Below are 12325 nucleotides of genomic sequence, written 5' to 3'. Positions count from 1 at the left end.
CAAGTGATTTGAAAGATAAAGTGGTTTTCCCAGAAAAGCAAAGCAGAAAAGAGTATAATAAACTGAACTTAATAATAATAGTTAACTACATTTTATTTTTGATTAAATTAGGGGAATAGCCTTCAAAGATTTCTTTGAATCTCAACAAGAAAAAAGGTTGAGAAGGAAAGAAGTCAGTGTCTTAAAGAATTATCTTTTCTAGACTGTGGTAGATGAACATAACATCTGATTCTACTTTCTCTCCTAAAAATTAGATGTATCAGAAGAACTAGATGCAACACTATGTGTCAACAGGAGATCAGAAGAAGTGGAAGATACTCTAGACAAATGTGGAAGTCTTTCCTCTTTGGTTGCTTTTGAAAATCTCAAGGATGATGTGACTGATGATATGTTAACTTTGTTAGTGAAAAACATAAGTTGCCTCTCCAGTGATGACTTTGAAGTAGAAGTAATACGAGATTTTGGTGTTGCTGTGGTTAAATTTAAAAAATATATGGGTAAGACCAAGTGATATTTCATGATAGTTTTCTGTATATCAGCTTTACTGATATATCGGCTAAAGTGAGCACTCTATATATCATCCTTGGGATATGAGTCATTCTGCTGAGGGAATGCCTCTGAAAGTGTGACTCATTTAGAAATTGGTAAGAGAAAATAACAAGGTACTATATGTTTTTCCAAATGAGAGAAAAGTAATTTTGTTTTGAAACCCAATTATGGTGTATTTAACAGACTGAAATTACAGGAGTCCTGTATATGTTTGTTTGAGAGGAGGTGAAGGGGAAATATCACCTGGTAACAAAGATTTAAAGCTTAAGATTGCAAAAGTGATCTCAGATAGAAGAGTTAGTATTTACCTTTGTTATATATTTGAAGAAGTTAATAGTGATCTGAGTTAGCAAATTAGACCCCTTGAAAGATCATGGTAATAATAACAATACTTGCATAGTTTTAATGTAAATTATGTTCTAGGCTGCATTCTTTTTTTTTTTTAAAAGATTTTATTTATTTATGAGAAAGATAGTAGAGAGAGAACCAGACATCACTCTGGCACATGTGCTGCCGGGGATCGAACTCGGGACCTCATGCTTGAGAGGCCAAAGCTTTACCACTGTGCCACCTCCCGGACCACATTTAAAAAAAAAAAAAAAGATTTTATCTAGGCTGCATTCTTGATATACGTCTATTTTTTCTTACTAGTAGTCTTGTAGTCACTGTTATTACTCCTAAAGATTAGGGGAGGAGACAAGAATGAAATAGTAAATGGAAGAACTGAATTTGACTTCAAGAAACCTTACTCTACAAATTAGATGAATGATGCCAGGTTCCTGCTCCTGTGAGCTCATATGTAAATGAATCAAAAGAGAAGTTTCTGCCCTATTTGAGATCAGCAGGCTTGGGAAATGAAAAGAAAGGGACCCCACAGGTGACTTGTCCTCTCTAGTCTCTCCATGTTTCTATTTTATTGGGGGGAAATAATGATGTACAGGACAGTTGTTGACACATGGGTACAACCTATGCCTGCTCCCTTCTTTGACATTTATATTCTAGCAGCACTAGATGATCAGATTACAAAAGCACTATGATGCTTCATGCCACTGCATTTTTCTGCCTCAAATGTTTCTTCCCCTTATCTGTCTGGTAAATATCTCTTTATCCTTCAAAACCCAGATCATTTTCTCTGGGGACCTATGCCTGATTTTCAGTATACACATTATCACTACATGTTTCCAAAACAGATATTCATTTGCTTTGTTATTAAACATTTTTAGTTTGTTACAAGATTGTAAGATTACAGTGCATAGTTCTATACCACACCTACCACCAAAGTCCCATATCCCCACTCTCCTACCACCCAAAGATAGCTACCATAGTTTCAATAAGTCTGACAGTTTGCTTGCTTGATTGAATTTTTTTTTTTGGTAAGTTCATGTAAATCAGATCTTTAGATTCCACATATAAGTGAAACCATCTGGTAGCTGTCTTTCATCCTTTTACTGATTTAAATAAGCATAATCACCTCTAAATTCATCTGTTTGTCCCAAATGATACAGTATTATTTTTTAAATTGATTTAATAATGTTCAACAAAACCATAGGATAAGAGGGGTACAATTCCCACTGCCAGAGTTCCATATTCCATCTCCTCCATTGGAAGCGTTCCTTTATTTATTTATTTTTTTTGCCTCCAGGTTTATTGCTGGGGCTCACACGGTGCCTGCACTATGAATCCACTGCTCCTGGAGGTTATTTTTTCCCCATTTTGTACTGTTGTTTATTGCTGTTGTTATTGCTGTTGTTGCATGGGACAGAGAAAAATTGAGAGGAGGGGAAGACAGAGACGGGAGAGCAGACCTCCTTTACCACTTGTGAAATTAACCCCATGCAAGGGGGGAGTTGAGGCTCGAACTGGGATAATTGAGCTGGTCCTTGCGCTTCATGCCACATGCACTTAACCTGCTACCAGCTGTCCCCCTTTTGGAAGCTTTCCTATTTTTTATCCCTCATGGAGTGTGGACCCAGGATCATTATGGGATGCAGAAGGTATAAGGTTTGGCTTCTGTAATTGCTTCTTCACTGGACATGGTGGTTGAGCCGGTCAATCCAGGTTCCCCCCACCCCACCATTTCTATCTTTTCCTAGTGATACAGGGCTCTGGAGAGGTGGGGGTTCTAGGACATATTGTCGTCTGCCCAGGTAAATCTGCTTGGTGTCATGGTATCATCTGCAACTTGGTGACTGAAAAGCATTAATATCTAAAGCAGAACAGGACCTAGTGGGCCAAACAGCCATCAACTTCCAGATGGGGTCAGCCATTTTTACTAGAAAGTCCCATGTGTTTCTCTGGTGCATGCTTTTTCATCTCATTTTCCTGATTAAAAGTTTAAAATATCTGAAAAAAAATACAAAAAACCCTATCAGGAATACTTTGATAGAGAACAGAGCTGTGAGGGTGAAATTGCTCTAGAACTATACCCATATTACCTTATAATCTTGTAAATCATTATTCAGTCACTAATAAAAATGTTACAAAATTTAAAAAAAAAGATAAAATGAACTCCTGCGGGAATAGGGCAATAGTGGCAGTGGGTTAAGAGCACCTGGTATGAAGCTCCAGGACCAGCGTAAGGATTCCAGTTCAAGCCCCCAGCTCCCCACCTGCAGAGGAGTCGCTTCACAGGCGGTGAAGCAGGTCTGTAGGTATCTATCTTTCTCTCCTTTTGCTGTTTTCCCCTCCTCTCTCCACCTCTCTCTGTCCTAACAATGACGACATCAATAACAACAAAAAAAATAACTACAACAACAATAAAAAAACAGCAAGGGCACCAAAAGGGAAAATAAATTAAAAAACAATTTAAAAAAACTAACTCCCGCAAGCAGGTTATGGGGAGCAGACTAGGGAAGCAAGTGAGAAAGGAGGTAAGGGAGAAAACTTGTAGAGAAGCATTAAAGGGTCAATCAAGGAGGCTTGCAGAGGTCTGTGTCTAGATGCAGGGACACAGATAAGGACAGTAATTTAGGCAATCCATTTATATATGCATCATTCAATAAAGTTTAGGCATGCAATTTCTCATATAGAAACTGGCATCTTATATCTAAAATATGAGTTCTTTGTTCCACTTCATCTCACTTAACATTGACAAGCTTCAACCATAATGTTCACATTCATTCATTTATATTATTTGTAGATGTCATGAAATTTGTGGATGATTGTGCCAAGGACTCGAGAGTGAAGCAGCTGACGTTGTCTGCAAGACTTCTGGAAATGACAAAAACAATCAGGGTTGAAAACCTGCCACCTAGTGTAGATGAACATCATCTAAAAATTTTCTTTGAAAATCCTCAGAATGGATGGGGAAGAGTTGTAAATGTTGAATGTTTTCCTGATGAGAGTTCAGCTTTGGTTGAATTTTTTGACAAAAAAGGTAATGTTGATCAGCCTGACTGTATACATATTTCCTAGCATACTCTCTCCTATTTTAGCAGAGCTTGGTGGGTTTCAGTAAGATTCTGATATATTTCATTTTTTCCATTTGTTTCATTTGAATTTATATTTCTCTTCACCAAGTATATGACACTTAAGGAGTGTGAAGTTCAAACTTTAAAGCTTATTTCTGAAAACAGTTATTCAAAGGACATGAACACATTAATTTGAAAAGATATATCATAGACATGTTCACAGTTGCATATTCACAATAGCCAAAATATGGAAGTAGCCTAAATGCCCATAAATAGACAAATGAATAAAGGTTTGGGGTATATATTCAATGAAATACCACTGTACAATTAGAAAAGCTTATAATGCATTGTTCTGGACAAACAAAAGGAAGTGAATGTGATTATGCTAAGTGAAATAAACAAAGAGGAGACAGATAACAACCAGACAGTTTCACCCATGAAAGCAAATGAACTATAAAAAAAAGTAGTAATAATTCTTTGTAGAAACTGTAATAGTTGCACAGAGAAGTGGCACAGGAAGTTTAGTAGCACATTAGGTAAGTTTTACGTATGCATGTCTAAGTTTAATAAAAAAAATAACATCTTGTGGCATCAAAGATCTACAAATATTAGCATCTTTCCTTTAGTCTCCTGTACATCTATCATATTAATTTGCCTATGAAATTTGTAATGTTGGTTTCTTTATTAATAAGACAGAGAAAGAAGTAGAGCATCACTCTGGTATATGAGATTCTGAGGGATGAACTCAGGAGTTCATACTTAAGAGTCCTGTGCTTACCACTGTGCCACCTTACAGACCACATATTATTGGCTATTTCACTATGTGGAGTGAGATAACAAGGAATAGTGTAGATAAAATTGAATAAAACCAGAAATTATCTAGAGATATTATATTTTACTTGAGAAAAATCAACTACATTCTTTTCTTGGTATTTCATGGCTCAATTTCACAAGACTTGATTCACAAATACTAAGGAAGGAAACTTATGAAACACCTATTGAATATGATATCTTTTCCTGTGTTTTTTGCCAGTGTTTCATTGAAGTTTTACAATAACTATATGCTTAGATATAATTACTCTTTATATACAGAAGAGGAGACAATTTGGAATATACAGCATATCAAGTTGACATTTATGATCGTTTTCAGGTCAGATACTAGTTTTGGTACATATGAACACTGTGAGCCTGGAAAGTTTTTTTTTTTTTTCAAGGTTATTGCTGGGGCTCAGTGCCTGCACTACAAATCCACTGCTCCTGGAGGCTATTTTTTTCCATTTTGTTACCATTGTTGTTGTTGGATAGGACAGAAAGAAATCGAGACAGGAGAGGAAGACTGAGGCAGGAGAGAAAGATAGACACCTGCAGACCTGCCTCACTGCTTGTGAAGTGACCCCCCCTGCAGGTGGGAAGCCAGGGGCTTGAACCAGGATCCTTATGCCAGTCCTTGAGCTTTGTGCCATGTGCATTTAACCCACTGTGCTATCACATGGCTCCAGGAAAGTTGTGTTTTTTTTTTTCACCGAAGACTCTGCTTTCTTATCTTTAAAATGGATCTCATAATACTACTTACCTAAGAGGAAAGATGTGAGGACTAAATGAAAGTATACCTGTTAAACAGTGCTTGACATACAATGCTCATGACTTGTGTTTGCCCACTGTAGTACACAGACTCAGCACATATTTGAAGCCATATAAGCCAGTGGATGCTATAGGTGTGGGCCTCTGAAGACACATATTTTTCATTCATCCTGTTTCTTACTCTAGAAGCTAGTCACAGACAAGTTTTTTTTTTATAAAAAGGAAACACTGACAAAATCATAGGATAAGAGGGGTACAACTCTACACAGTTCCCACCACCAGAACTCTGTATCCCATCCCCTCCCCTGATAGCTTTCCTATTCTTTTTTTAAATTTAAAAAAAAATTTTAAATTTTTTATTTATAAAAAGGAAACATTGACAAAACTATAGGATAAGAGGGGTACAACTTGGCACAATTCCCACCATCAGACCTCCGTATCCCCTCCATTCCCCTCCTAGCTTTCCTATTCTTTAACCCTTTGGGAGTATGGACCCAGGGTCATTCCATAATGCAGAAGGTGGAAGGTCTGGCTTCTGTAATTGCTTCCCCACTGAACACAGGCATTGACAGGTCGATCCATACTCCCAGCCTGTCTCTCTCTTTCCCTAGTGGGACAGAGCTCTGGGGAAGTTGGGATTCAGGACAGGGCCTCACCCCGCGGCTCCAGCTTCTGGAGGGCAGTAGCAATGGAAACTCACAATTGCATTTGGTGAGTCATAGGGGAGTCCTCTCCTCCCTTCAGCCGTCTTTTTGTTGGTGAAACAGACTGGAGGTGGTTTCTGAACTGGTAAGCTGCCAGACTGTTACCAGCCACTTAGTCTTTCTCTAGACTCTTCTCTGTCCATGAGCCACATGTATTTGTACTCACCGGTGATTTGGTGGGTTCCTGAAGTCATTCTAGTTATGCTTTGTTGCAGTTCCAGATGACCTCCTTTGGTATTCTTAGTTGACCTGGTGAGGAGAGGAGAGAAACACAGCTTAGTTTCCAGCTTTTGTGTCTGTCTCAGCACTTTGAGTTGTATATGATTGTCCCTTGTTTATGGATAGGTGTACACCTATATCCATTACCCTAAACCCTAGCCTAATCCATCATCTGTTACTTAGTTAAATGGTGTGCCATCTAACTTGGATATAGGTAGTCCCATGTGTTAGGAAAGGTCTCACCAGATTTGAAGAGCTGCAAGTTCGACTTCTCAGGCTGGTATCTCTGGTTGCAGTCCACAGTAGGATTTCAGTAGCAGCATAATGTGGGTTGGCAGCACCAGTAGCGATTTGGTTGAAGCTGACAAAGTTGGTATGGTGGTAAATAATCATAGAAAAGGAATTTCAAGAAGTATGGGCATATCCTAGAGGTACCAGGACTAGGAGAAATGTGGGTCTTAAAGAGGATGCATGGGGTTTCTTGTAGTCTTAGAGAGAGTTAAAATATCAATAATTAATTATTATAGCCAGGTTAATTGGGGAGTTCAGTATCTATATTAGTATGCTTGACTTCACTATGATTTGAATGTTTTTAGTGGTATCTGAACCTCTTTGTATTTTAAATACTTACAAGGTCAAAAGTTCTTGACCTGTCTGGTCTAAAGCTATAGTTGATTTAGATGTTTGCAGAGTTAGATTTTCAGATACATTTTTAGAGATCCATAAACAATTAATCCCCTTATCAGAATTTGATTATTTTGCAACTCTAAGATAAATATTAGCAAAAGCTAGTATTTGTGCTTGGGGCTTCAGTCTAGGCAGTTGGGAACTTGAGATATTAAAACTGTCCACCCCACTCCCCACATGTCATATTACTATTGATAGGACTAAATAGTGACAGGACTAGAGTTTCACATCTTTCCCGCCACCGAAAGTCTGTGCCTACCCCTCTCCCCCTAGCTAACCACTGTAGTTTTCTCAGTTTAAATATGGGTTGTGTCTGGTTGTTTATGCATGTGTGTTCAGTTCTCTAAATTCCACCTGTGAGACCATCCTGTAGTTTTCCTTTACCTCCTTGCTTATTTCACTAAGCATAATGTTCTCACTAAGTATAATGTTTTCACTAAGCATAATGTTCTCAGGTTTCATCTATTTAATCCAAAGGATGTAAAATCATCTTTTTTTTTCTATTTTTAAAAATTTTTTATTTAAGAAAGGATTAATGAACAAAACATAAGGTAGGAGGGGTACAACTCCACACAATTCCCACCACCCAATCCCCATAACCCACCCCCTCCCATGATAGCTTTCCCATTCTCTAGCCCTCTGGGAGCATGGACCCAGGGTCGTTGAGGGTTGCAGAAGGTAGAAGGTCTGGCTTCTGTAATTGCTTCCCCGCTGAACATGGGCGTTGACTGGTCGGTCCATACTCCCAGTCTGCCTCTCTCTTTCCCTAGTAAGGCGTGTCTCTAGGGAAGCTGAGCTCCAGGACATATTGGTGGGGTCTTCAATCCAGGGAAGCCTGGCCAGCATCCTGGTGGCATCTGGAACCTGGTGACTGAAAAGAGAGTTAACATATGAAGCCAAACAATTTGTTGAGCAATCATGGATCCCAAGCTTGGAATAGTGGAGAGGAAGTATTAGGGAGGTACTCACTGCAAACTCTAGTGTACTACTGCTTTCAGGTATATATTTTGCAGTAGTTTATGGATACGTGTGCATATAAGCTCTCTCTCACAGAAACTGGTTTATATCTAGGTTATGGGACTTTGTTAGAAAGTGAACTACCTGAGATGAAATTAGAGTGTACTATAAAAGGAAAGGTCTCACCGGAGTAATGAAGCTGAAGGGTTGTCATTCCACACATGAAGTCTCTGGACACAGTCTGAGGTGAAGCATGTTGAGGTGGCAATCGTTGCGTTGGTTAGGTTGTGATCGGCAGATGCAATATTATTTGGTTTGGATTGGGAGATGCATACGGGAAAGTGGGCCCTGTCCAAGGGTTCCAGGACTGGGGGAAGTAGGGGCTCTATAGTGGAGATGTGAGGTTCCTGCTGTAATTTGATCAGGTCCTGCTTTTAGTTTCCCTTTCAGATCTTCTTACTCAACTTCTGTTGATGAGTGGGATCATCCCATACTCATCTTTATCTTTCTGACTTAGTTCACTTAACATAATTCCTTCTAGCTCTGTCCAAGATGGGTCAGAGAAGGTGGGTTCATTGTTTTTGATAGCTGCATAGTATTCCATTGTGTATATATACCACAGCTTTCTCAGCCACTCATCTGTTGTTGGGCACCTGGGTTGCTTCCAGGTTTTAGCTATTATGAATTTTGCTGCTATGAACATAGGAGTATACACCTCTTTTTGGTTGGGTGTTATGGAGTCCTTGGGGTATAACCCCAGGAGAGGAATTACTGGATCATATGGAAGGTCCATGTCTAGCCTTCTGAGAGTTTTCCAGACTGCTCTCCACAGAGGCTGGGCCAATTTACATTCCCACCAGCAATGTAAAAGGGTTCCTCTGTCCCCACAGCCTCTCCAGCATTTGTTGCTGCTGTCCTTTTTGATGTATGCCATTCTTACAGGAGTGAGGTGGTATCTTAGTGTTGTCTTAATTTGCATTTCTCTGACAATCAGTGACCTAGAGCAGTTTTTCATATGTTTGTTAGCCTTTTGGATCTCCTCTGAGGTGAATGTTTTGTTCATATCCTCTGCCCATTTTTGGATGGGGTCATTTGCTTTTTTGGTGCTAAGTTTGCTGAGCTCTTTATATATTTTGGTGATTAGTTTCTTGTCTGATGTATGGCATGTGAAGATCTTCTCCCATTCTGTGAGGGGTCTCTCTGTTTGTTTAATAGTTTCTTTGGATGTGCAGAAGCTTTCAATTTGATGTAGTCCCATTGGTTTGTTTCTGCTTTAGTCTTCCTTGCAATTGGGTTTGATTCATCAAAGATGTCCTTGAGGTGTAGGTGGGAAAGTGTTTTACCAATGTTTTCCTCTAAGTATTTTATTGTTTCTGGTCTGACATCTAGGTCTTTGATCCATTTGGAGTTGACTTTTGTTTCCGGTGAGATTAAGTGGTTCAATTTCATTCTTCTGCATGTTACAACCCAGTTTTCCCAGCACCATTTATTGAAGAGAGCCTCCTTTTTCCATTTAATCCTTTGGGCCCCCTTATCAAAGATTAGATGCCCATAGGTGTTGGGATTTACTTCTGGGCTTTCAATTCTGTTCCACTGGTCTGTGTGCCTATTTTTGTTCCAGTACCATGCTGTTTTGATGATGATGGCTTTATAATATAGTTTAAGGTCTGGGAGTGTGATGCCTCCATTTCTGTTTCTTTCCGTCAAGATGGTTTTGGCAATTCTAGGTGTTTTCAGGTTCCAGATAAGTGATTGTAATGTTTGTTCTATTCTCTTAATGAAGCTTGGTGGAACTTTGATGGGTATTGCATTAAATTTGTATATGGCTCTGGGGAGAATATTCATTTTGATGATATTTATTCTTCCAATCCATGAGCATGGGATGTCTTTCCATTTCTTGGTATCAGTTTCTATTTCCTTGAGTAGCGACTCATAGTTTTCAGCATACAAGTCTTTCACTTTTTTTGTCAACTTTATTCCTAGGTATTTGATTGATTTTGCTGAAACAGTAAATGTGTATGATTTCTGGATGTCTTCTTCTTCAGATTTAGTGTTTGCATAAAGAAATGCCACTGATTTTTGTACATTGATTTTGTAGCCTGATACCTTGCTATATTGCCTAATAACTTCCAGTAATTTTCTACTGGATTCTTTAGGTCTTTCTATGTATACTATCATATCATCTGCAAATAGTGAGAGTTTGACTTCTTCCCTTCCAATCTGTATTCCTTTGATTTCTTTCTCTTGCCTGATTGCTATGGCAAGAACTTCCAATACTATGTTGAAGAGGAACGGTGACAGTGGACAGCCCTGTCTAGTCCCCGATCTGAGGGGGAATGCTTTCAGCTTCTGTCCATTGAGTATGATGTTGGCTGTAGGTTTGCTATATATAGACTCCACTATCTTGAGGAATTTCCCATCTATTCCCTTTTTTTGTAGAGTTTTGAGCATGAATGGGTGTTGGATTTTGTCAAAGGTTTTCTCTGCATCTATTGAGATAATCATGTGGTTTTTGACTTTGCTTTTATTGATATGGTGAATGACATTGATTGACTTATGGATGTTGAACCAGCCTTGCATTCCTGGGATGAATCCCACTTGATCATGATAAACAATCTTTTTGATGTGTTGCTGTATCCGGTTGGCCAAGATCTTGTTTAATATTTTGGCATCTATGTTCATCAGAGATATTGGTCTGTAGTTTTCCTTTTTTGTTCTGTCCCTATCAGCTTTTGGTATCAGAGTGATGTTGGCTTCATAAAAGGTGGGAGGGAGTATTCCTGTTTCTTCAATCTTATGGAATAGCTTAAGAAGTATGGGTATTAACTGTTTCCTGAAAGTTTTGTAGAATTCGTTTGTGAAGCCATCTGGTCCAGGACTTTTGTTGTTGGGAAGTAAAATCATCTTTTTTATTGCTGAGTAGTATTCCATTGAGTATATGTCCCATGCATTTTTTAACCAGTCATCTGTGGAGGGACAGTTTGGTTGCTTCCAATTTTTTGCTATTGTGGATAATGCGGCTATGAACACCAATATGTCCTTCTATGTATTTTATACTTTCAGGTCTGATATCCAGATCTTTGATCCATTTTGAGTTAATTTTGGTGTATGGTGTTAATTGTTGCTCTAGTTTCATTTTTCCACATGTGGCTGTCCGATTCTGCCAACACCATTTGCTAAAGAGACTTTCTTTTCCCCAATGGGCAGATTTGGCCCCTTTGTCATATATGAGGTGTCTATATATGTATGGATTATGTTCTGAGCTGTCTATCCTATTCCATTGGTCCATATCATCATTTTTGTTCCAGTACCACACTGTTTTTATTACTACTGCTTTGTTGTATAACCTAAAGTTGGGTATTGTGATCCCTCCATTTTTCTTATTTTTCCTTAGGAGTGTTTTGCTATTCGTGGTGTTTTAGAGTTCCACACAAATTTTTGAATGATCTGTTCAATTTTCTTGAAATATATCATTGGGATTTTAATAGGGACTGCATTGAATCTGTAGATTGCTTTTGACAAAATTGCCATTTAAATGATATTTATTCTTCCAGTCCATGAACAGGGGATGTTCTTCCATTTCTTTTTGTCATCCTCTATTTCTTTTAATAGTGTCTTATAGTTTTCCTTGAAAAGGTCCTGTATATCATTTGTTAGATTTATTCCTAGATATTTGATATTCTTGGGTTTAATTGTGAATGGTATTGCTTCCTTCAGTTTCGTTTCTTCTGACCTATCTTTTGCATAAAGAAATGCCACAGATTTATGGGTATTGATTTTTTAGTGTGCTACTTTACTGAATTTATTGATGATTTTCCAGTAGTTTCTTGGGTCTTCTAGGTATACCAACATATCACCTGCAAATAATTTTCTAATTTGGATTCTTTTGTTATATATTTCTTGTCTGATTGCTATGGCAAGGACTTCTAGGACCATGTTGAATAAAAATGGTGAGAGTGGGCACCCTTGTCTAGTTCCCAATTTTAGGGGAAAAGCTTTCAATTTTTCCCCATTGACTATGACTTTAGCTGTGGGTTTATCATATATAGCCTTTATTATGTTAAGGAATTTTCCTTCCACTCCCAGTTTCTCGAGGGCCTTTATCATAAATGGGTGTTGTACCTTGTCTTATGCTTTTTCTGCATTGATTGATAGAATCATGTGATTTTTATCTTTCCTTTTGCTGATATAGTGGATTACTATTATTACTATTATTGA

At 38.3% G+C, this 12325-nt stretch overlaps 1 protein-coding gene across 1 annotated transcript in view; it reads left to right on the top strand.

Moving 5' to 3' along the window:
• The first annotated feature begins 254 nt into the window (after positions 1 to 254).
• LOC103122510 (protein mono-ADP-ribosyltransferase PARP14-like) overlaps positions 255 to 12325 on the top strand; it is a 79235-nt gene continuing 67164 nt past the window's right edge. Inside the window, exons 1-2 of the mRNA XM_007533125.2 lie at positions 255 to 497; positions 3689 to 3925. Coding sequence (XP_007533187.2) covers positions 389 to 497; positions 3689 to 3925 — 346 coding nt within the window. The 5' untranslated portion in view covers positions 255 to 388. The remainder of the gene's footprint in view (positions 498 to 3688; positions 3926 to 12325) is intronic.

This window comes from Erinaceus europaeus, chromosome 9 (genome assembly GCF_950295315.1).
Source record: "Erinaceus europaeus chromosome 9, mEriEur2.1, whole genome shotgun sequence".
Lineage (NCBI taxonomy): Eukaryota > Metazoa > Chordata > Mammalia > Eulipotyphla > Erinaceidae > Erinaceus > Erinaceus europaeus.
Note: the sequence above shows the minus strand (reverse complement) of the source record. Positions and strands in the feature narration are given on the sequence as shown.